Here is a 25,708-nt window from a genome sequence, read left to right on the forward strand (position 1 = left end):
CACTTACGTAGGTGACTTTCGGTTGCTCTACTCGCCTATTTACCGTGGGACGTCTCATTAGCGAACTGGGAGTGACGATATTGCGAAGTAGTCATGAATGTACTGATCATTAGTCTTTTAATTAAATTGTCATGATAACTCGAGATATTATGCCTGTATGATTTCTTATAAAATAAGTATTGCGGTTGCAAAGAGGAATACCAAATAAAGCATGGCCGTACGGAAAGACAAAAGTGATAAATGGTTAGGCTTGAACCGCATAGAGCAATTTTTATTCTTTTGTACAATTGTCTTTTATTACGAATATAATGTTATTCATAATGATGAAGCAGGATTTTGTTGTAGCACGAATTTATCCGAGTTACTTATTGAAACGTTACGCAACACAGTATTACGTTCATGTAGGACGAAAATGTGCGCATATCAAAATATTGTAAAATTTGGGTGTCTTGAGGACAAAAAAGTTGTCACCAGACAGCAGCTTATTGATTCTACCAGTTTGTTACGTTCGGTGTGCGATGGCGAGTAGCGACCGTAGCTAAGAAGCGGCTCTTCTAAGCGTTTATTAGAAATCTTAGTCTACGGGTAGGTTAATTGCGTTGACTTTGTCTTTTTTTTTATTGTTTAGTTAGCGAAATAAAAGATAGCAGTAAATTTAGAGGTTTTTTTTTTGTATTGCGCTAGGTATATGCATTTTGGGATGGAGATGCAATGAATTTGTTGAGGCGTGTAACCGGTTGCATCTGCGTATCGATGCATCGCTTGGCGTCGCGACTTCTCGTAACATTAACGCAGTCTCTTTACTGAGCGAAAATCCTTTAATGAAATGGCATACATATGAAAGTGCAGTGTGGCTCGCGCGTGAATCGGTGATACGAATGAATGTGCCGGCCTAATCCTCACGCTGTCTCTCAGAAAAGAGTACTTTTTATATTAATGTGCTGAGATATATATATATATATATATATATGTATGTATGTATATATATATATCTACCTTAATATTCCTTTATTGCCCTCGATCCTCTTCCCTTGTATCACTCACTACCTTCATTCCTTGTTGATGCCTGTTTACTGGACCACCAAGTTTGTAGATTCAAGCCTATGTATGTATGTATATATATATATCTACCCTCGCGCGTGAATCGGTGATACGAATGAATGTGCCGGCCTAATCCTCACGCTGTCTCTCAGAAAAGAGTACTTTTTATATTAATGTGCTGAGATATATATATATATATATATATATGTATGTATGTATATATATATATCTACCTTAATATTCCTTTATTGCCCTCGATCCTCTTCCCTTGTATCACTCACTACCTTCATTCCTTGTTGATGCCTGTTTACTGGACCACCAAGTTTGTAGATTCAAGCCTCCACTAAACCTCCAACACCACCACGATTTTGCTTTGTAAACCATGTTCGTAATAAAAAATAAAAAAAGATATTTACTCGAAATCTTACGGTGTGATTATCGTGTTCTTTTTAACCTGTCTGATGAGTTTATAGAGAGTATTGAGTAGGAGTGGAAAGCTAAATGTGTATGAATTAGAAAATATATTGATGGATGCCTGTTATGGCTTTGGAGATGAATATTTTTTAGTTTGACAGAAAATATGTTCTAATTTACCGACAGATCACGCGTGCGAATAGTAGACGCTAAATGGGCGTGTGACGCCTGGAGATTTGACAAATCGCTTTTGTTTTTTTGTGTATCTTTTGGTTATTCAGAATATTTTTGTTTATTGTGTTCTGTTTATTATTTATTTCTATTTAACATGATGGACGCTATTGCTAATCGTCCTCATAAGATGAAAAACTTACAGCTGAAATCTTCAACGTGAGTATGTGGCTTATAGACGGCAGTATGGTGAGGTTATGTTTAAGATGATTAGACTTCTCTCTATTTTTGAACAGTGTATTTCACGTTTCTGTATATGACATGGTTTAAGAATGTTTCTGTATTCTTTTAAACAATTTTGGATTACGATTTTAATAATTCAAATGATATTGGAAGTTGTGATATTATTAGGTGACCAGCACAAATGGAGAAAATCAATATCCTTCCATTCTTATATCACCCCCATATTATATCATAAATAGATTTGATTATAAACGGGGTACATTCGTTATTGTAACATATTAGTTGTATTATGTTCCTGTTACTCTTATTTACTTCTATTCTTTCATTGATTTTTTCTATATTAGTTATATATATATTGTATAGTCATTATCTGCTTTAATTTTCCCAATGTTTATGAAATTAGTGAAATATTCCTATTGTATTTTATCCTGTTATTTAGTCAAAATGGAGATGCATTAGAGAAATTTGGGGATCAAGGTGGTTACTTTGATGTAGTCGTAAGACCAATGTTACAACAGGGTCATGAAGGCGAGCTCTGCAGCTGGTTAAAAGAAATGAGTTTAATACGCACTGTATCACACTGTCCAAACACAACTTGCAATGGACGAAATCTAGCATGGAATGCTGCTAGAATAATAGACAAATATAACTGGGCATGTCCTGAATGTACGCGTAAACAATCCATACGAGAGAGCTCCTTCTTCTTAGCAATCAAATGTGACCTGAAGATGTGCCTTCAAGTGATATTGGCATGGTGCCAAGTAATTCCAGCAAGTGTCACTGCTAATTACTTAGGTATGTCAAGCTTTCAAGGTATGCAACATCACTTCAGTGACAAAAAATTCTAAACTTTAATTATGAACAGATTTAAAGGATTATGTTGTGAAGAAAGTCTATGAAAGATGCGCCAAAGTTTCTGAAGCCTATGTCGTACGACATCCAGAGGAGTGGGTATTGGGAGGACGAAATATGGTGTTGATAGTAGATGAATTTCCTGGAGGTTGTATGACGGAAAATTACGTGGATATTACAGTGACGAAAAAACGCAACAATAACTGTCACACAATACTTTGCATCGCAGAAGCAAATGCTATACCACCTCGTATGTGGCTCCATATGATTCAGGCAGTGCCTGAGGTAAGTCAACACTCCTAATATCTATTCTCAGGTATTAATTCCTCAATACTTATTTTAGCCAATAAAATCAGACAAAAGTCATATTGGTAGCAGCAGGTGTGGCATGGTGGAAGAAGCTCTAAAGGAAATTATCCAGCATGTTATGCCTGACAGTTACATCGTGGCTAATAGTCGAGCTCGATGCTGCAGCTACGAATCTCTTCAGGAATTAAAACAATACAGGGTGATAAGTGTTGAGCATTTGCAAAAACTTGATCCTCCAGGAAAGAACAAGCTTCTCAATAATCTCGGTAAGTAATTATTGCTGTTTTTGTCTTTGTAAGATATACGATTTACTATAGCCAATAGATACTCATTCCTTGGTTGTCTATGATATTGTTTTCTACAAGAAACAATATGGCAGACCGGTGTTGAAGTCTGTGAAGAGATTCAGGAAGCGTCACATTCCTCAGGTCAGAATATTCTCTCTACTCACCTTTGGCGACAGAGATTTGGTACAACACCATCCACAGCCTTTCAGTATATGCTCAATCATATTGCGGAGTATTATCGATTTACATAAGTCCGCGATAATTAATTTGATTAATCATTTTAATAACGTCCAATTTTTTACGATTCGGACCCAAAGAGTTACCGAAATTTTAATACAGCCGATTACGAGCAGTTACCGAAATATGCTAGATCGCCTGTATCGTAGTAATATTTATTACTAGAGATAATGATTTATTAATTAATTGTTCAAAGAAGTATTACGCACGAATTTATGTAACGAAACGAATACTTCGTCTAATCTGCACACGGTATTTGCTAATTACTGCCAGTAATGCTAATAGCAATGCTCGTTTTACTTGCCCAGGATGCAAAGTAATATCCATTGTTGAGACTATATATTTTATAAGAAATTTTACCCTGTCGTTTAGTGTTATTACGCCGTTCAGTAAACGTACGAAGCCCGTGTCTTCCAGGATAAAGAAAAAAAATAAAACAAATTTTCGAGGCAACGCACAATATTTTATTATCACGCAAGTGCCTATGATGCGAGAGTAATAATTTTCTATCAGGGAAATTTTACTATTATTATGATATGTAATTTTCTAATTCAATGGATATCGCGAAAATACTTTAAGCAATTTATTACAGTTACGTACCGAGCATCACATGGACTTGGATAGTTCGATGAGCACAGATTTTTTTATAAAGAATTATTATTTTAATTATTATGAAACTCATACGTTTAGTTACGTCATTTTGTAGTGTATTATAATGTTCCTTGTTGGCGAAATGCAATTTAGCAATACCGAGGGTGATTGACATTTATAAACGGATTCATAAGACTTTATTTTATTTCGTTATCTGTTTAATTTACAATGTGTTGCATAATACCATGTGCAATTTACATAAACCAGTTGAAGATAAGTACGAACGCCGAATTAAGTTGAGATTTAATTATTAAAATCATTGAATTCTTTATGATTTTTAAAATTTTTTCTTTTACTTTATACTGCAATGCTTTTCTTTTGTTTAAACACGGATCGAGCTTTACATTTACTATTTATTGATATTATCTGAAAATTTCTGTTGGTTAACGATTCATTTGAGTCCGACCGATGGAATCTTTTTTTTTAATTTTTTAAGATCATTCTGAGTCTTATCATTGTTCATGAATTTAAATACGCACGACGATGTCAATTGATATATTTTGTGAAATGTTATACAATAAGAGAATTATTACTGCACTCATTCAGTTAGCAATATATTGAAATTACATTATCATTAATTGTATTATATAAGATATTTCATTAATTGTTACATGAATCTATTCTAACTATACATATATGCGAACTATTGATATAATAGCTTCGATTATAAGAATGTTCATTGGAAATTGATATGTATTTTATACATTTATTACATTTATATTGGAATAAAAAAACGCGAAATTTCGATGGGTATTTCACAGATAAAAAACAGTTAAACTTAGTTGCTCATCAATTTTTCATATTCCTTTTGGTCCTGTACCATTTTTTTAAAAACCTTGTACTTCCTCTCATGGTGTCTAAAAGGTACAATAATATCATTTTACATCGTATGGAGCTTGGGCATGACATTGTATGAAAAGGTTAGTACTGAAATTAATCAAATTCATCTAATAATCTTACGTACTCATATAATAATTTTCTAGGAGTCACAACAGTCGCAGCACCATTCATTGACTGAATTGCATCATGCATCGAAGGAAATGCACCAGCAGCACAGGCACCAAGAATGGCTGAACCAACCAGGACAGATTCTCGTTGATGGGGCAGAAGGACAGGCAATCCAAGGACATCAGCCTGTGTCTGCACGAATAATGGATTTTGGCTGAGACCACCACATATAAGAATAGTATTGATTTCATGACCAGCTGTGGTAAGTACTTCCAGAATATGTTTAGTGCCATACTAAAAATATTTCACACAGTTATATTTGATATAAGACTTTTAGCATTAGATTTAAAGCTTTGAAAAATATTATTTTACTCACTGTTAATGCCTGTACCGTAGCCAAGTACAGGGTTGCTAGATTTTCTTCATCGGTTGATAAAGAGAGTCCAGAAATCTATGTCAAGGAAAAAAGGAATTATATAATTTTGAATTGAATCAGTATTCAATTAATATGCTATTAAAGAGTAATTATTGCAATACCATTCCTTGAAGGCTGGGTTCAGCCAGTGGGGATCGATTGCCATGAAAGTCTGGCCAAACATGTAAATTTTTTGTTAAAACAGCAACGTCTGATAGATTTTTCTTCTTTGCCATTGCTTCTAGCAATTGGGACAGATATCCTTGTACGTGACTAGAGTTGGTTAATTATCATATTAATTGTCATTGCGAAAACAGTTCATTAATAGTCTGCTTACGTTTTCTTGTCAATTTTGTTACGTATGGACTGAGTAGCAGGGTGCGTGTCTATAATGTGATCCAGTAATTTCCCTGTCGCGCTTTGACCTCCTTCGTTAAGCCAGAAGCCAGGAACCATTGCACTGTAATATGGACCCCATACACCGTCGACAAATATTTCTTTCGCACTAACCACCATGTGACATGTGGAAGTTCCACAGATTAATCCTTAAAAAATCCTTAGATGAATTATTTTATTTTTTTCTAATAATGAAATTAGTTTTATCAAATAAACTAGGTACATACCTAGTCTATTAGTGAGGTCGCTCGAAATACCAGGTGCAGAACAACCCACCATTCCAAGTCCTCCAGCATGAGCATCAATAATTGATGCACCCACTGCAGTTCCAGGTAGAAGATTTAGTTCCCTTGCAGCTTTAATTGATAGTCCAGAACCAACTGGATCACCAGGTGCCTTTACATCGATACCTGTAACACTTTTCTCATTGCGATAGGAATGAAATTGCTCGATGTGTCAGGTGTTAACCAATGCAAAGTTATAAAAGATACAATAATTATCATAGCTTCCACCGGTACCTATTCTTTTCCAATTATCGTCACTGAGATCCGATAGACCTAGTCTCTCAAAAAAATCAAGATTCCATCCATTACTTTTAGGATCCGGTCCAGCTTTGTAATTCCATTTGCATACTAAGGAACACAATGATCTGAAAATAAAACTCAACTGATTGAAATAAACTACTTAATTATAATAATATGTAATACAGTACTTAATCATTCTTATCAAATATTCTACCTCGATTCTGAATTCGTCGCACGCCAAGTCAAAAAGTCAGGCAGATCGAAAAGCAATTTTGCTCTGGACCAAGAGGCAGTTAAATTTTTTTTAAGCCACATCATCTTCGGAGTTTCCATTTCCAAAGATATTTTACCACCTACGCAACGCAGCATCTCGTGCCGCGTTTCATTGATAAAGTTTGCTTCTGCTTCTGCTCTATGATCCATCCATAATATTATATTTTGTTCATCTTTCCCTATAAATAGATTATACAATATAAGTATATTCTGTAATTTATAATACATGTAATTCCTATATTATATTATATTCATAATTATTACCTGATGGGCTTACAGTTACTGGTAAACCAGTTTCATCCAAAGCAACCAAGGAGCAGGTAGCACAGAAACCAATTCCCTTGATATTCTCACTAGGTATTTCATCAACCACTTTCTGGAATATTCAGTACATTTAAACAATACTGAAAACATACCTTTATTGTCATTTCCATCGAGTATAAATTATATACCTTTACTACATGACATACAGCATTCCAAATATTTTCAGAACACTGTTCGTAAAAGCCAGCCTGAGGATTGAATATTTCAATGGGATGAACGGCTATTTTGTATAGTTTTCCATCGGAAGAAAACAAACCCGCACGTGCGCTACCCGTACCCACATCAACGCCCACATAATAATTCATGATTCTTCAGTAAAGGATCGTCTGAATAAATTAATTTTTACTTATAAGAGGCCATGTCTCTCTTGACTGAACCGTTGAAGCGTACTGTGAAAATACAGAATGGTAAACTATTACGTTTGAGATTATAAGCGCTTATTCTGATATCTCATGACCCTGAGATAACAGTAAACCCTTGCATTAGATATACAAAGTACGATTGAGATCCGGTTGTGAAGTTTAAAGTGCAATTTTCCTACCCTATCTTGCACTTTAATAAAATAATTTTTCACAATACCAAATATCTGACATGGATTGAGCGTTATGTAACTATGTATATATAAGTAGTTATTGCCAGAAGTGGAACAAGTACACGTCACTAGGCCTTGAAAATGTTAAATCTTTTATGAGAAAGTTAAATGCCCCGTACAAAAGAGATAATATATTTATTTCTTAAGATAGATTTTTTTTTTAATGCATTTAGTGAGTCAAACATTTCTTTTATACAAGATCTATTTTTGTTTAAGATTCTTTATGCTATACATGAGGCTGTCTTGTAATTAATGGTAATAGGTTTATTAAGTCTTGGGGGATTGGGCCTGAAAGAAATATTTAGCATATGTGAATCATTGATATATGTTGAAGCATATGTTTAGTGTTCTTGACGTGTTACAATGTGCGTTATATATAAAAGATATCTCAGATGGTTGATAAACGGTAAGAATTATGGAATTAATTATATTTTTGCTATTGGGGCCTCCTAATGATGATAAAAATAAGTTAATTAAAATTATAAATAAAGCGACGCCGTTTAAAATATTCGAAACGTGGGTTTCTATATTTCACGCACGTGTTTCTTCCGTCTTGTTTACGCGTACCCAACCTAACACAACATGATGAAAAACGGCTGGAACATAATAAACGTGTTTGAATGAAACATTTTGTATAGGATTATTTATTGTGTTGTAAATGTATGAAAATAATGTGAAATTTCATAGATTTAAAAAAGTTTTAATTGTATATGCGAAGTGTATTGTTGCAGATAATATTGACACAATTCTGAAGAAGAAAGACTTTGTTTAACCTAAAAAATGGTTCGGTTTAAGAACAGGTATTTGGTTTAGAATATCTTTTGTATTATAGTTTTGAGTAATGTAGTAATTCTTCTGAGATTGCCTGTAATGTATTTCTTATTGTGTGATAATGTGTCAGTATCAATGGTATTATCCTTATAGGTATATTGTTGTTGAAATTACACCAGGAGATATGAGTGATAAGTCTATTGTGCTTAAAAGTACAACGTTACACTATGCGATACTGCAGAAAGTGCAACAATTTTATGGAGATTTTGGTGCAGCTGCGTTTAAAGCTGGATACAATGGTATTTTCTTTGATTTGTTATTTGTGCACCAAATACAATAGATATTAATGTTTCAATATTAGATATATGTATATGGATCAACAGAATTAATAATAAATGTTTTCTTTGTGCCAGCTAAATATTGCAATGCAAGGACAAGAATAGCATTAATAAAAGTACGCCATGGGCCTCATAGATTTTTATTAAATTCTTTATCGTCCATAACAGATATCGGTGGCAAGTTAGTCTCAGTTAGTATTGTATATGTGGGAGCTACTATGAAACATTGCTTTCACTTTATAAAAGTAAGTGGAATGCGATTCAAACATAAATAACTTATATAAACATGTGCATTTTTATTAATATTACATGAAATTCGTTGTATGGTAGAATTATCAACGAAAGAAACTGGAAGCTATGTGGTCCAGCTTAAGAAACGAGCAAGAAAGAAAGAAAATGGAAGATGCACTAATGACATTAACACCTGGAATGAACGAGATCAAATGAGACATTACCAAATGATTGTAAATAAGTAATGTTTTATATAAAAATATTTAACGAATTTGTTAAGTAAAATTAGTATTATGAAAGATTTAATAAAATATTTTTAAATACATCAGCCACAAGAAAATAAATTTCTATGCCACAAAAAACGCAGTATTACAACAGACTATGGAATTCAAAATATTGACTCTATTTTGATCTGTTCATCTGTGCTGAATTTTCTAGTTTTTGGTTTTCTATTTCTTCAGCTGTTACCAGGAATAGTTCTGCAGCTTTCACCTAATAGAGCTCTCTACAGTACATTGGTATCAAATACAACCAATCAACACAACGAGATAAATAAACAAAGATTACAATCAATTTCGAGACGAATATCAGTAAAATTCAAGGATTCGCATAATCTCACGTTATCACGATATTGATAATCAGTGATAAATGTGAGCTTTATCTTCAGTTGTGCTACGCCCTACGGGATACATGTAAGAGGGTGAACATAGCAATGAACATCAAGTGTTTTCTTTTGCTTGTTAAACAGCTCCGTTCGTTCTAGGTATTATCTATTAACACCTCCATGTTGATAGAAATCCAGCATGCGGTAAAATTTTATTTTTAAACGACCTACATTCCCGACTGCATCATCCCTCCTGGAGCAATTTTTTTTCACCCCTTAGAGCTTCGCGCAGTTCCACCTTATTTCATCTTCCCATCTTGAAACGTTCCCATAAGCATTAGGGCAGCACTGGCGTTGTCGTCGTACGATGGAAACCGACGCCAGTGCACTGTGCTAGTAGTACCAGGGCGTCGCGCGCTTTGCGTACATTCGTATTTAGGCGGTCCGGCGTGCGGGATCAAGACCGCTTAGTGTTTGAGGTGTAATAAAAAAATCGAGTACTTAAATCTTATCGTATAATTTTTAAAAAGTGCTTGTTAATGTGTTCTACGTTAATCTGTTCGACGAGTCCTAGTGCCAGCAGGGACTTCTCAGGATTCTCCTCGGAGCCGGTGATACGAGACAAGGTGAGGAGAGAGTTTTCACGTAGAGGTTATCGATTCTTTGATGGGTTCATGTCGAGAACTTCTCAACCATCGTAATCCTGAAGATACTTACGCGAGTATGACTCTCTTGGAATTATTCTTGTAGCTTCTACTCTGGATCTAAACGGTCTTTACGACTAGGGTGAAATTCTGTCTTGGCTTTGTACCAGGATACGAGTCGTTGAGCAGGGGGGAGCGGTTTGTTTGTTTGTTTAGGGAAACAGATGTCACCTATACCCTCTTCTCTGTACTCTGTATGTTCTCTCTGAATCCTATGAGAGATAAATTTTATGTGGGTGGGATACTAGTTGTCTCTAGGCCGGTCGATATAGATTTTTCTTGTGCGTAAACGAGACAGAGAAACATGAGAATGCCACAAAAGATAGCATGACTGCTACCCTCATTCTTTATTTCTTTTTCTCTTTTGCAATCAATCCAATTTCGTTGGCTGACTTTTAGGAATGGCTCGTGCATTTCTTAGGCTGATTTATTGTCCTCGGTCATATCTATATATCGACTCGACCGGGTCTTTAGGTTTCTGTAAATAGAATTGTACACAGTGAGGGGGAATTAAATGAACTTTCTAGATGTGTTTATGAGGATTTTCTTAGAGAGAAATTTTTTGTTTTGTTCTATTCTTCTTCGGACTCGCACGTGCAACCTCGGTTTAGGAAGAAAGTGCTTGTTGTTATTTCTTCACAATTTTTTATGGGAGAAGAAATGCTTTGTTATCCAATTTTTATAAATATGAAGATTATAATTCTTAACAGTGACAATGTCTTGTCGATGAGGCAAACTTTACTCACAAGATTAATCTTGTTTTAGGTAATTCCTTATCAATGTCGAATTTAACAATATCCCAGTGGCGGAAGAAACGTGATTGGAATTCCAATATTATTGTTATCTGATCTATACTATAGCGGTTTTAAATTATCTCTGCTTTCAATTATAATTTTTTAAATAATATATACCTACTGGAATTTTTTCCCACCAATTATTCCTTAACAGTCACAGTACATTTTACTGATAACCTTATCTCTAACAAGAGTCGACAGCCATCTTTCCAGGAAGTCCTAAATCCCACAAGGAGCCTTGGAGGTAATTTATACAAAGAAAAAAAAATCCTAGATCCATGAAATATTTCTCGCATATTTATTTCTCCTATGGTGTCCTACATTTCTCAAGAAATCCAATCCTGCCATTACTTATCAGCAAGTGGGACATATTGGGGATGAATCTTTCACAACAGTTGAAAGTGAAATCTCAATATTTTCATGTGTTATTTTCGTTTCACGCTCGAAGGCCGCGACCATCTCGTTACCAATATTTCTGTGTTAATGACTTGATTACCAAAAGAGAGAATTTCTGAAGTGGAAGAAGATGAAAAAAGAACAGCTGAATGCTCTTCACTTTCTACAGGAATATTTCGTCTCGCGATGTCGGTTGCGGAATATCCTTACATTACAGGAATATCAAGAATAACAAGACATAACATAAATATCAATAATGTTACCACATGACACTACACTTTTTCATATAAAGCAAGAATATCCATAAGCTTTCGAATTCCTCTTCTTTAATTACCGTACCAAATTATTCATAATAGGCCATATTTCTAACGTCTTTTCTTTCCGACGGACAAGAACAATTTATTAAGAGCGACCGACAATTATCCAATTTTATTGACCCAGTGTGGATATCCAATCAAACATTATTTATTTTTACCACGCACGTATTAAAGACAAAGGAATACTTTTGTATTTCATAATCGTGGTAACTCTATGTCTACTGCTTCATCTGTACAGCTGTTTCCTTCTGACAAGTCAGTAATTTATTAGATTCACTTATCGTAAGATGCAACTGATACATTAATACCAGATGCTTGAATTCATGTTTCTATAATATATTTAAGTGTTCCTATAGCTATTAGAAAGGGTGTAACAACCGGATGGAGTACAGTAGATAAAGCTGAGAGTATTTTCTAGAGTACGATAACTGTTCTCACTGGCTTTTTGGGAATAAATTCGAATAGACGCCATTGCTGCTCTACTCGAATAAAGGATTGCGACATAATTCAACGAGTTCAGTGTCATTTGTAATTTTTTTACAATACCGTCTTACTTCTTTCTTTGGCTGCAATATTAATGACATAAGCCATACGGGGATCGTGCTTTCGCTAATGAAACCCGAGACCAAAAATGACTGGCTCGTGTGCGGTTAGACTTGGATTCGTAACTCTCGTCTTTTTAATGAGATGTCACGTAACATCTGTATCGTGGGACCAGTGGGTTTATCAGTTTCCACGTGTTTGATTTTCATTGAGTTTCAGTCTTTTTACGCCATTTTATTAACTTTGACGTATATACTAATGCGTGTCGTAAGTATCGCACGCTTGTGATTACTTTTGATGCTTTTTTTTTTCAATTTTTTCCCCCCTACACAACCGGTAAACAGGGCACGTTTAATGTCTTATCCAAGACAGGAATAATTTACGAGTTTACCTTCAGCGCCTAAAGGAAATGCGGTTGCTCTGCCTTCGACTTCCGTAACGTCCTGTACGATGAGCTTGTGGGTTTACTGCTTCGTGCATTAGAATGTAAATAGAAATATGATTTGCATATCATTTGTTAATATATTTTATTTTTTACTCGTTAAATTCAACTTTAAATGGGACTAACGATACTCTCTTGGTATACGATGTGATATATTATCCTTTTTTTCTGATCAACCATGCCTAAAGGCGGTTTTAATGGCAATCGACCAAATACTTATATCCATCAGGCTCCGTAAGTAGACGATCCAGTCGTGCGACTAAGAAAATCATTAGTTTATGGAAAGTGCATTCCGACCTAGATGATGGGATCTAACGATTATAACCTTTTTCTTAATAACAATAACGGGACATGATTTTTCACTTGCTAACCTAATTCCTTTCTTTATTCCCGCTTTATTAAGTATATCGTTCTCAACCGACAAGACGCTTTATGAATATGTATGCGGAATGTCGAGTTCGCTCCTCGCACGTTGAAGCTCGGCGGCGTGACGATCGTCAACAGTTAAATTGAACCAAGCTGAAGTCATCGCCATTATCCCCTGGCATAAATTGCTCGTAATATTCTCACCTTCCCACACGCATTGAACGCACTAATAAGAATCAAGCGACGTATCTCATAATATTATCTCATTTTAATTCTCGCTGTATTAACCGAGACGAAGTAACGCTGTCGTTAATATCCAATCGTCCAAGAAATATTGTATGAATTTTCGTGGCGCGATCCTTCGGACATTTAAGGTTTCACTAAATCTCCACAACACTCTGTAATCTCGATGCTTCTGTACTACCATGATGAAACATAACAGTGCAATTTTTCTCAACCCGCAATCTACCCAATGAAAAACAATAATGGATATTAAATTGAAAATGTCATTCTATCGTACAATATCCACAGTGTTTATAACCTCAAAGGTTTTTTTTAGTTCGCTTTTAAAAATAGCTCATTACATCTAGGTAATAGGTACTCCCACGCTTAACGTGTTAGGAAAGTTAATCGACTGTTATACACGAACGAAAGGAGTGTGTCAAAAGAGTCAATTCCGAAAGTACGACTTGATTATTATTAACGTTACTATATTATTTCGTAATAACGTTTCTTTCCATTTGCGCACCGTATGTACCTTTCTAAACAAAGGAGCCTCGAAGCTTGTATATATACAGTTCAGTTACAATTGGTAAATTAACGGTTTTAAATTCACAGCGAAGCGATACTCCATGCTTTGTCATTGTACTTACTACTTGAGCCAAGAGACTTTCATTTTTTTTCTTTTTTTTTTTCCTTTGATCCAGAGAAAAAAATGTGAACACTATAGGTGGTGCAGAACTGCCAGACGCGATCTTTCTATAGATGACATATATTGTGCATGGACCAAAATAAATATGGCTGCCACACAGAGAATGCAATCGATGACTCAATGACCCTCGTTTCTCACCCTCGATCACGAACCGTCCTGAGGTCCCTCTCTTATGTCGACTCGTTCTACACTCGCCTTTAGTTTCTCCAGTGGCGAGACGTGGCGAAACGGCAAATAAATTGGTATTGGCCGTGAGCCTCTGTGGCGTCTAAACGAATACCGATCACGTTAAAATGCATGGTATATTAAATTTGCTGAATTAGCTTTAACGACAAATCAGTGAATTACTGCTGTTAGGTTAGGTCAATAGGTACTTGAATCAGTTCATGGCATTAAAAAAAATGGAATAAAAATTCGACCGTGGTTGAATTTTATACCAGGTAAATTATACGTTGGTTACGTGATCGCTATGTTGAGTTTGTACTCTTTTTTTTTTTTTTTAATCGTTCATTGCTACCTTTGTCATTGCCAATCCCATTCCGTTTAATTGACTTCCGTGACGAGGAGAACGCACGAGATAAATTCGTATTGGCTGGCCTCGCCGTTCGCCGAATCTAACTTAACCTAACCTTACTCGGTAAATGGCCTCTGCAGAATGCAGGGTACTAGTCTCGGGCTGCCGTACGAATTCGTTTTGTTTCACGTTAAGTTAGACTGGCTTGTATTCTTCTTTTAGGTTTTCTTTCCCCCCCGCCCCTCTCTCTCTCTCTCTCTCTCTCTCTCTCTCTCTCTCTGCCCCCCCTCCCCTTTCACTCTGGCTATCCTGATCTTACATCGCTCTCAATCTCTAGGGCGTTCACACTCGCACGGATATATTTACCGTCCTGCTAAAATGCACTTGCACATACGATGACCTCCCGCACTGGTGAATACTTACGTGACGGGAGAATTTCACGGGTCTAGGAAAGAAATGAAGATGAAATCTCGAAATCGTAATCGATTGATTATTAATGAAAGTAAGAAGGAGTGAGGTTTTGTTGTTTGTCTCGATGCACTTTCGAACGGGGCTGCTTTGAGAAACGTGGTACTTTATTTACTGTCGGGGGATTTATTCTTGGTCTCATTTGATACACTGGGTCAAACTGGGTGACTCTTTTAACGCTGACGCTTGACTTTTTAATTTAAAATATTTCTATACTTCGCGTCTCTACTGGGTTTAGGTTAGAATTCTCTCTCCGTACTACCACTTGGATTTACGTATTTATGGCTTTACTATACAAACTTTCTTCACCCGCCTCGTTTGAATCTACTGGTAAATTCATCCAAGCTTATTTTCTAGTCAGTTATGCTTTAAGTGTTAAATAATTATCTGGCGAATACGTATAATAATTTTAATGGCTGGTTTTTATTCGACTGACAACCCATCGGAGTGGCTTTCTGATTTTTGTAGAAATTTTTATTTATTCTGTCATAACAATGGGGAACGATCAAGATCGAAGTTTTTACGTTTTGATTATGAAAGGAATTATAAAGGAAAAATTCTTCCTTGTTCATAGCAATTATTTTATATGCTCATCGTGGTCACTCATTGGGTGTCCTCGTGAAATGAAATATTAATAACGACTTAGACTTGATATTTCATTCAGCGCCTTTCTCTTGTATATTCGAAATCATCTTGTATACCGGATGTAGTCTTCGTCGTATATACGCAGTCGCTTCCCTTCGTACGAATTAACACACCCGTTAGAATTGTCCTAATGGGATAAACAATTAATCAAACAAGTAGCTTCAGTATGATCGAACAGCAGTCTAGTTAAAATGTGAACCGACAATAAAGATAGGTTGGACTAATTAATAAAATAGTAATTAATTTTCACTAGTCTCATTCGGATCTCACGATAATTTAGATTTTTAAAAATTTTTCTTACTTTGCTCCGTAATTGGGGAATAAAAATATACGCGGGCGTGAGAATTTAATATTTAACCGGATGCTGTCATCTTTATTTCAAATTTACTTCCTTTCGTATTAATTTCGACCTACGACCTTCGTTGCGTCTTCGGTAATCGCGCGAATTACAAGTTAAACGACCTTTCTTGAATAAAACTTCTCTGACTAACGAACTAACGGCTGTCCCTTCGTCGCTTCGTGTTTATCCACTCATCCGGTGCACGTTGCCATAAGCATAACCATATTTAACCATAACGTAGCCAGCAGCGTGGGTCTTCGAAGCCATAACCATACTGGGAATCGCGTAATTACCCTACAGCGTGACCTCCTTCGAACTAGTACTGGCACAGAAGATACTCGAAAAATACGTGCATCACGATTTGGAGCTCAGTTTAGGATTTAATATACTATTGTCTAATTTAATGCTATTGGTTCAAAAATAGCGACAAATGACAAATTTTGTGCCCCCAAAAACGAGTTTTGGATGCCGCACCGATGTGGTTGTCAAAAATCTATATTTGTCAGTTGTTTGAATTGCTATTACTATACATAAGAATTATTGATGGAATAGGAGAAGAATGACACATTGATTTCATAAGAATCGTTTAATCAGTCATCATTCGGATACGATACTATGGGGATCCATAGATAAATAAATAAATATTACTATAATTAATTTATATTATTATTATTTTAAATCGTAATACAACCGCTTCGTTTCTTAGTACACGTAAGCAATTTACACGGAGAAATCGTTTAATTAATTTTTATTTCACTAGGAATAGGAACTAGGATCATTGCGAAGATGCAGTATGTCTTCTTGACTAATATGTACAGTGTGTTATCAATGATGTCGTTAGCAAAAGTCGACTAATTCCCGATAGAAATTCTATGAATCCTTGAGAGTTAGTCAGCCAGAGGGGAATTCCATAGTTGGAGTTTATTATCGTAAAATCACGACAGCCGGAGATCCTGTTTTTCTTGTTCAATCGAAAACAAGGAATCTCGCGGCAATGTAACTAGACTGATCAGAATATTTCAATTAATCAACTACGTAGACATTTTTTGTTTCTAGGTTACCTTGACTTTTTATTATTCACCGTGTCCTCAATATTTGTCACTTATTTAAAAAGTTGTTAATTCGACACGTGACAAATTTACCAAGGATCGTACAGTTTAAATATTCGATTAAGTTATCCTTGAAAATTGTACGAAATTTTCAGCCTCTCGTTGAGCAAGGAATGATCTCGTAGACTTTGGCAAGACGCATTTTAATAAATATTACAAACTATGATATTTATTATAATATATTTACTATTTGACGTAAAACTTCCAGCATTCGTTAATATGACTTTTGTGCTCTCGCTATCAGTCTTGACTCACGTATTCATTCACAGCATAAGTTTCGTTATGGCTCTATAAATCCTAGTCAAAATATCTGCCATTAAAATCCTATAGAGTTACTATAGAAATATATCACTAGGCAATATTCCACCATTATCCATTTGCATTTAACGATCGTATAACAGAACCTGAATTAGTGAACCATCTCTTGACAATTTTTCCGTCATTCTTCATAGTAATAATTTTGGTTACGGTTATAGTCCTGTTTCGTTGACGTGTACCGGGGCTGTCGCTTTTCGCTTCCTTTCTCTCGTTCAAAAGATTATCCAGTTCCGGCGACGTCGCAGCAGTGGCAGTACCACGAGACGTTAATGTTTTGTTGTAACTAATCTTTCCACCGCAGCCAACGTACTTGATCTTGTTACGGCTGCATTCGGTTCCCAAAACAACACGACCGCCGTCACCTCTGTACGTGATGTCTCCAGTATTTTGTCCAACCTTAAGACTGCAACCGTCGCCCACTATGCGAACGCTGCCGTAATTGTGGGCCAGCATTATTGTGCAGCCGTCACCAGTGACCTCTAGGAGGCATTCGTTAGAATCTAAATTAACCAATAGTCCATCACCGGTAAACTTCCTCATGCTGTTTTCACTGGGCTTCATTGATATAGAATAGACACCAAATTTTGTCGTTTTTATAACCATTAATAATTCTATCCATACATGAAACGATGTTAATACCTGACACTGACAGGTTCCAGAAACTATATAACAATTTTTGAGGTTGTTGCCAAATTATTAATTGGTACTGATTTTTTAAAATTTTTAATATCACTAATCTCACCACTCGTTCATAAAATATATACGCACAGCACGGAACTCGTAGCTCGGATGATGATGAACACATTTGTTATTATTTGCTATTATCTCATACAGACCGTATGGTAATTTCTTCTCGCAACTTACAGTATTCAGCGTTTGGCAATGTTCTTGTATCGAATGCTGATGGAAGCAGCTGCGCGACATGCTATATCGCATAGCGGAGGCCACTGTACTTCGTGTCGTCCAATCGCCAAGCATAATTTCAGGTTCTTCCCCTGACCTTCTCACACAAATAGAAAGTTTGTGGTCATTCAGAAAATTACTGTTTGTCTATCTCAAGTATGCATGTGTATGTACGGTAATTTTTCTCCTCGAATAGTAGAATTTTTTTTTTATTGCAAACATGTAAATTCATAAATAAGTGATATCGGTTAAGAACGTCACAAGATTATACTGATACGAGTTATATACTCGAAAGAAATCACCTAGACAGCACGTTAAATCCTATAGTCATTCTCGAGATGACTAAAAAGGTCTTAAGCGTCGTAGTTGACTTTTGGGCATCTTAAATACGAATTTAGGATTTTTTTGTTGCGCGGCAAATATTATATGCATCGAGTAAGTCGATAGTTCGATTAATTAAAATTTCATACTCTGCCACGTGATACTTAATTACGATGATTTAAAATCTGATCATTTTATAGTCTCATTATGTAATTTTGCAGCCAGGAATCTTTCTCAAGGTTCACGCGTGTCGCTTGATGTTTTTAAGCGTCGGGCTACCAGTGTTTATTGCGCCGTTCCTGAACTTATCCCCACTATCGATTATTACTCTTTACAATTTGAGTATCAATGCAGAAGCAAAGTCATTTTACGTCACATTTTCATGACAGAGTACTACCGCGTACCAGACACAGATAAGTGTAAAAGGGGGAAGTCCCGGGCAATGTATTTACGTAAATACAGATTCTTACTAATAGAGTAAGCATGTATGCATTTTTTGGATTTGTCTACAATTAGATTTCGGGTCTAATTACATTTTATGTCGTTCTCGAGACGGAAAAGGTTCATTTTGGATACCCCGTGAATTCATATTAGAATCCTTGGAAACGGTGATTGATCAATTTTCTGGACTTGATTGCTTTCCTGACGAATTCACCGGGAAATTAATTTGTTAATTTGAAGCATCCACTCACCCCGTCTGAATTGATCAGTCGGATATAGAGTTTTGGTTGTTTTAGAAATTCCAAAAAGACATACATTCGTTTTACATTATTTCACCTGACGTTAAATTACCTGAACAGCTTTTTCCGTTGTTTGTGCAAAACATGCAACTACAGAATTGCCGGACAACCTTGAAATTCTTAAGTGGCATTATGCAAATTTAGTCCGTCGGACCTTTTACGGATCCCAGATTCAATCCATCACTTTTAGTCTCGCGAGAGGATCTCGAAAATGATACCTATACTACCGAGTCTACGATTTTATGCTGTGACCTTGATTTTATTCCTAATATAAGGTCACTGAGAAAAGATATTCGTGCCCGCTGCGTGTAACAGGACCTTGGTGCCTGGTACGACAAAAGAGCTCTTCTTGCACGGTTATCGATTGGCTGATAAATTTGCCTCTTATACCGTGCTGTTGAGATATGCGATAAAAAATGTTAAAAACGTCGTTTAGACCTCTTCAAAGTTGACAATAAAATTACTAATAATTTTTCAACCTATTGATATACGAATAAAGGAATACCTATCGTTTGATAACTGATTTCTTATAATAATTGATTTTCATAATTGACCATTGTCCCTGTACTAGCAGAAGAGACTGCTGACTCATGGAAATGGTGGAGGCGATAGACACGCTTATGAAATGAGTTTCGTGTAATACGCATTCACAGGTTTAAATAATTACGTGACGGGAATCGTAAAAGCATTAAATAAGAGTAAAGTCAGAGATAATGGGCCAGGGTCGTCACAGTGATTCCCTATAGGAGAGCATCGTGTAATCCATTGTTCACTTACGTTTTTCAGAATGAAGATTACATCATGAACGATTCTACGAATGGGATACCAAGTATGGAGACATCCGACGAAAACAGTTTAAAAGTATCACCACCGCAGAACGTTCCCAGGCAGGATTCCGGGGTGCCCGAAGACCTGGCTTCACCGTCTATCGAAGCGAAGCCGGTGGCAGAGGATGATCCTAATGAGACGATCGATAGCGACTGTAACATAACTGTGATCCATGTTGCGAGCAGCACTGAGAACCATAAAGAGAATGAAGTCTTGATGCCTGGCAACGAGAGGAAAGATTTTGTAGGAGAGAGTAAAGACAGTAAGGATGGAAGTGACAGTGGTGTGGAAGGATGCGCGACAGAAGTTCCTAGGGTGAGAATTAAATATAAAAAAAAAATTACTGTAACTTGTCAATGAGTCTAATTTTTTTAAATGTTTTTCAGGTACGAAGTCGCAACAGTATAGACTATGCTAGCAGCTGCGGTGGCCTGGACGAAGCATCCTGCGACTCCAGCCTAGTAAGCTGCTGCTCGGTGTACGAGGATCCCTGTGCAACGCTTCCTGATGATTTAAGACTGAACACGGGCGGCGAAGGTACCAGCGAAGGTGGTAGCGAGAGTTCCTCTATTGCTGGTAGCGTATCTGCTAGGGCAACGCGAACGAACAGCAAAAGAGCTGTGATAGCATCTAACGCGAATAAGAAGAAAGTGTGTGCCACAGAGCCACAGAAGACATCACGTGCCAAGCCAGCTCCTGTGAATGCCAATCACGTAACAGCTACTCCAAGATCGAAACCTCGTACAACAACACCGAGAGCGATCTTGAACAAGACTCAACCGGCTACAAGGGACAGAGGAAGATCCAGAGAGAAATCTTTACCCCGGGAAGTCACTAGGGAAACTACGCCGACTAATAACAATCGTGGATCTATGAGTTTTCGCACTGGAGCAGTAAATACAGTTATTTCAAGGACCAGGATGAGACCTGATTCTTTGCCTTCGGCTTTGACTACTGAGATCAATAAGGATTTAGCTCAACGTGGTCGGGGATCTAGTAGCTCAAGATCTAGAGGTGGTTCCAGTACTCGGGGTAGAACACCTGGGTCGACGCCGTTAGAGGAAACACGAAAGCCACTGTCTACACCAAGGACTATGTACTGTACTGGACGCACAGATGGGAAAACTCCTCGGATTGATAAGATGGCGGTTAGTTTGGATAACAAGGCTTTAGATATGTACGCTACGTTACCTCGCCGGAATAGGAGCAAATTCTCAGTTCCTAAGAGTAATGAGAAAGGTGAGAAGAACGGCAGAAGTCGTTCGGGCAGTAGAGATGCTAGTCTCAATAGACTGATTAGCAAGAAAGTGACTGCGACAAGAGAATCAAACGTTATACACAAAAGTCTGCCGCCTTATCCACGTAACAAAGCCATGGAGAAGACTAGAATATATCATGAGGTTAGCATACAGACAGGTATGACTGGACAGGATGTAGAGGACGCTCTGGCTGGTGTTCTCGTTGTCGTACCAGATCCTACGGTAGTAGAACGATTACACGAGGGTTCTCAAACCGAAGGTTCATGGGAAGATATTCAAGCTCTTCAGTGTGAGTTGAAGCGGATTAAGGATGAGGCGGAAACAAGGAAAATAGACAATGAGAAGATAAAGGCTGAATTAGTGGATGTTAAACGACTTCTTGAAGAAGAGAGGGCAGATCATGTTTTCGCGAGGCAGGAATTGGATAGAAATGCTCAGCGAATACTTGCTATGTTAGGCACTCCGCAGTCTGAACATGCCGGTAAATAATATTTGATATCTAGTATAATGTAGCTGTATGCCTTATGTATTAACATATAATTTATCATTATCAGAAGGTGGTGATAGTTTTTTGGAGCTGGAATCCCATTTGCAAACATCGGGACAGGTCGTTGCTAATCAGCAGGTTGAAATTGCTGACCTACAGTCCCTTTGTCGGATGTTGACCAGAGTAAGTATATAAAACAGATGATACAATGGAGAATAATGATTCTATATTGAAATAATTTTATATAAAAGGATCTGGAGAAGAGCTTAGCTGCTCAGAAGACATTACTACAACAGCAACAAGAGCTGGAAGCTGAATCCAACGAGATGCAGGATTTTCTTCAGGAGGAGAAATCTGCCATGGCTGAAGCTCTTAAAGACGCTGAAGCCGAGGTATGTTATTAATAATAGTATCATTAAGAATATCATTCTTCCGCGTGCGGAGCGTACTAAACCGTCTCACGTTTTTATTATTTAGCTAAAGAGAAAGGATGAGATTCTGGCACAGCGTGAATCGGAATTAGAAAGGCAGACCGAAGAATGCAAGCATCTTGTGCGGATTAGCGAACAAAGAAGGTCTATATCAGATTCTACGTTATAGTATTATATAAATTATAATACCTAAAAAAATATCACAATATCTTTAACTCTTGAAATACTTTGATTAACAGACAGGAGAACTTATCTATGAACATGAAATTAAATGCTGTTGAACGAAGGGGCAGAGAATTATTATTGACACAAGGTGCCGCCGTTTCTGGCGCTGCTGTAGCACTTTCCGGTTTGGGAACAAGACTGGAAGGATTAGTTGATCAGCTTATAACTTCTTATAACATCTCGGAGAAGGATCTTGAGGTACTTTTGTCAATTGATGCTTACCATTAAATATTCCTTTTCGAATTAACACATTTTTTAAATTTCAATTAGGATGTAATATATCACAACGAAGCGTATAGCAGAAGCAATAGCAGTATAGAATCCAGTCCTGTGAGTTCAAAACACAGCCTCAAGGAATGTACACCCAGTCCAAAACGAGGTTCTTTTGTGTCTGCTGTGATTGGAGCTATTAGAAATGCTGCGACTCATCCATTTGCAACGAAACCTACCGATAAGAGACCCTCATTGGAATCCACGAAACAAATATACAAAGGTAAAATCCTAACCTCTAATTCTCAATATCCTCAATCAACTCTATATAATTATATATAATGTAATTTTCTATAGAATTAAGTCTGGAATCTTCAAACGACTTACTCGACTTCGAAACCGAACCCTGCTTAATGATGGAAAGTGTCTTGGAGGATGTGCCTTTACCAGACACCTATTCACACAATATGGTATCGAGTTGCGATTCACTTCGTAGAGCAATGAGTGTGCCAGAACCAGTTGATGAAAATACAATCAGAAGAGCCAGGTATATAGACGAATCTACAAGTCTTACAAGTCTTACCCAGGCCATTTTACATCGACGCAAAGTAAGCATTAAACTTAGATATCTAGTGTGTCCTTAGAAGTCATTTAATATGTGGTTGTTTTCGTGGTTATTAAAAGGTTGAAGACGAAGAGGACGAGGAATGTGAATCTGCGAGCGAGTCCGAGCCTATTACCGATGGTTCTGTTGCGTTAACTAATTATTGCCCAGCTGTCAGTCTCGTCGATCAAGTGATAGATGTTGATAATTTAGTAACTAAGCTTTTGAAAGTGTTGCGGATCATTCAGCTGGACAATGATACTTGCATTCAGGAATTGAGGGAGGATAAGTATGTAATAAAGTTCAGACATATTTTTCAAGCGAGTTTACGATTTAATTTATTATTAAATTGCCATTTATTTTAAAGGGCGGAATTGGAAGCAAAGTTGGAGACGGACTGTGCAGAGCTGGAGGAACTACGGAAATTGTCAGGATGTCTTGAAGACCCTCAACCAATCCTTAATGGAGTATCCGATCAGAGACACAGTGTCGTTGAAAATTGTCGACATTCTATGAAGGAGGTAAGGATCCCTTAGGTCCTGTAGGTTTTTATCGTAGTACCGGAACTATTTGTCTGCCTTGTTACTTTTCAAATGTTGACTTCCCGCTATCGGGAATTTCGAGTTTGAAAAAAGAAATACCCATCCTTAGGAGTCTAAAGAAAATTTAACATTTGACGAGCCTGCAGCTGAAGACTTGAATGATGCCGAAGAAACGGTGCAGGATTATGAGAATACGAATGCTACTTCATTACTTCCCTCCTGAGCGAGTTCCTGATGATATTCGACCTGTATATTTTGCCCCAAGAATGTTCATCTCCAACGCCTTGCCGTTTAGGCCCATCCTTAACGTGAAAATTTAATCTTAAATGTCAATTTGATGCTCTAATTAAACGGGAGCGCGCGTACCGTCGTATTTGCGTAATCTCATGCCAATATTTCGAGTTTATCAAATACGTATTGTCCTTGAGCGTATTATTTAGACTGCATTTTACTTGTAATGTACCAATACTTGTACAGGTCGTCCGCTTTTGCTTTAGACCATACCTATATTATATAATTGACTATTACTATAGTGAAAATCGCATTAATATGTACGATAATTTGTGTAAATACCAATGTACTGTCCTGATAATATTCAGAAATTCAGCGAGTTGTAATTAATAGCTGTAATGAGATTAGAAAATGAACAAGTGGCCAATTATGATAATGAGATGCATCATTAGTGAGCTATCGGCTCTCAACTAGGTCTCGTGTATGTGTTAAATGTAATTGAAGATGTATGGCAAAAGAATTTGATTTCAAATTAATTAATTTTGAATAAGGATAAGATTTTCAAACCATTTCCTTCAGTATTCACAAAAATGTCTTACAATTTGCAAATCAATGTTTGGGGACTATATTTATGGAGATTCATAAGAATTTGAATGGTCGTACCAGTTGATTGATTGTTGAGCATTAATTAAATCATTGATCAATTTAATTGGGAGTCCGATAAGCTCCTAATGAATATAAAATTCTAGTCTATTCTAATCGAGATTACCTTGTTTGTTATACGTAAATACTTCCAACTAAATCGACAGGGTACATTAGCTCTACAATGTAATTAATAAACACAACTGTGTATCGGCCATTTATAGCTAATGCCTAGAATTGTCGACCGTAGGTCGTAACAAGGTAACCAAACTTGCTAATTAAGTTACTGTTACACTCGGCTGATAATATTTTATCAAACGGAAAAAATGAAGCCGGGTGTATTGAGCGCATAATAGACTTTTGCCCATTATCTTATTTCTGATTGACGCGTGCGACATGTTCCAAGTATGCACCAACGTGTAGGAGATAGAAATATTTTTAATGCAATAAATGACGCTTTCCAATTAGCGTCTGCTTTTCATTTTATTTACGTTAAAATATTGTCTGAAACTAACACGATTTTTCTTTAAGCCTGATATTTTGTTAGACTCGTGCCGAAAATAACGAACGTACTGTACAGGTAGAAATATCAATAGTCATAAGCATTTTTATACAAAACAATGTTGTGATGATATACCAAAAATGCTGGTAAGTAATGTATTTTAATTTTTAATCGAATAAATTTCATTTCAGTAATATCCCTTATTGCTTTATTTTCCCACTTTAAACTTTAAGAACGTAGTGTAGGAAAAGAATCGACTTTCTGGCATTCTCAGA

The 25,708-nt window shown here is 36.6% G+C and overlaps 5 protein-coding genes across 9 annotated transcripts; 3 read left to right on the forward strand and 2 right to left on the reverse strand.

Moving 5' to 3' along the window:
* Positions 1-1,634: 1,634 nt before the first annotated feature.
* On the forward strand, positions 1,635-4,976 carry LOC107271126. The gene is made up of 5 exons (XM_015746747.2): positions 1,635-1,845; positions 2,309-2,664; positions 2,735-3,006; positions 3,065-3,296; positions 3,396-4,976. Exons 1-5 carry the CDS (start codon positions 1,784-1,786, stop codon positions 3,566-3,568), a joined length of 1,095 nt encoding a protein of 364 aa, XP_015602233.1. The 5' UTR covers positions 1,635-1,783; the 3' UTR covers positions 3,569-4,976.
* Positions 4,881-7,690, reverse strand: LOC107271125 (FGGY carbohydrate kinase domain-containing protein). The gene is made up of 11 exons (XM_015746746.2): positions 7,567-7,690; positions 7,214-7,474; positions 7,026-7,137; positions 6,703-6,940; positions 6,483-6,613; positions 6,192-6,374; positions 5,906-6,113; positions 5,691-5,841; positions 5,530-5,604; positions 5,170-5,447; positions 4,881-5,062 (listed from the first exon to the last, which is right to left on the reverse strand). Exons 2-11 carry the CDS (start codon positions 7,388-7,390, stop codon positions 4,984-4,986), a joined length of 1,632 nt encoding a protein of 543 aa, XP_015602232.1. The 5' UTR covers positions 7,391-7,474; positions 7,567-7,690; the 3' UTR covers positions 4,881-4,983.
* A 249-nt stretch (positions 7,691-7,939) lies between these two features.
* On the forward strand, positions 7,940-9,332 carry LOC107271132. Of its 4 annotated transcripts, none has more exons than XM_015746761.2 (5): positions 7,940-8,083; positions 8,396-8,477; positions 8,602-8,747; positions 8,862-9,031; positions 9,117-9,332. In XM_015746761.2, the coding sequence occupies exons 2-5, from the start codon at positions 8,458-8,460 to the stop codon at positions 9,231-9,233; spliced, it is 453 nt and encodes a 150-aa protein (XP_015602247.1). In that variant the 5' UTR covers positions 7,940-8,083; positions 8,396-8,457; the 3' UTR covers positions 9,234-9,332. The 4 variants fall into 4 exon arrangements, with proteins under 4 accessions (XP_015602247.1, XP_015602250.1, XP_015602249.1 ...); XM_015746764.2 differs by having other exon boundaries at positions 7,941-8,083; positions 8,409-8,477; XM_015746763.2 differs by lacking the exon at positions 7,940-8,083 and adding an exon at positions 8,124-8,337 and having other exon boundaries at positions 8,409-8,477.
* A 579-nt stretch (positions 9,333-9,911) lies between these two features.
* LOC107271123 lies at positions 9,912-25,629 on the forward strand. Of its 2 annotated transcripts, none has more exons than XM_015746743.2 (12): positions 9,912-10,247; positions 20,259-20,615; positions 20,687-22,040; positions 22,114-22,229; positions 22,298-22,438; positions 22,524-22,621; positions 22,717-22,900; positions 22,973-23,195; positions 23,270-23,520; positions 23,597-23,805; positions 23,884-24,037; positions 24,168-25,629. In XM_015746743.2, exons 1-12 carry the CDS (start codon positions 10,161-10,163, stop codon positions 24,279-24,281), a joined length of 3,288 nt encoding a protein of 1,095 aa, XP_015602229.1. In that variant the 5' UTR covers positions 9,912-10,160; the 3' UTR covers positions 24,282-25,629. The 2 variants fall into 2 exon arrangements, with proteins under 2 accessions (XP_015602229.1, XP_015602230.1); XM_015746744.2 differs by having other exon boundaries at positions 24,205-25,629.
* Positions 16,653-18,447, reverse strand: LOC107271131. Its single transcript, XM_025088395.1, has 2 exons — positions 18,277-18,447; positions 16,653-18,063 (listed from the first exon to the last, which is right to left on the reverse strand). Exons 1-2 carry the CDS (start codon positions 18,442-18,444, stop codon positions 17,560-17,562), a joined length of 672 nt encoding a protein of 223 aa, XP_024944163.1. The 5' UTR covers positions 18,445-18,447; the 3' UTR covers positions 16,653-17,559.
* Positions 25,630-25,708: the final 79 nt, after the last annotated feature.

Source organism: Cephus cinctus, unplaced genomic scaffold (assembly GCF_000341935.2).
Source record: "Cephus cinctus unplaced genomic scaffold, Ccin1 Ccin1_scaffold0921, whole genome shotgun sequence".
NCBI lineage: Eukaryota > Metazoa > Arthropoda > Insecta > Hymenoptera > Cephidae > Cephus > Cephus cinctus.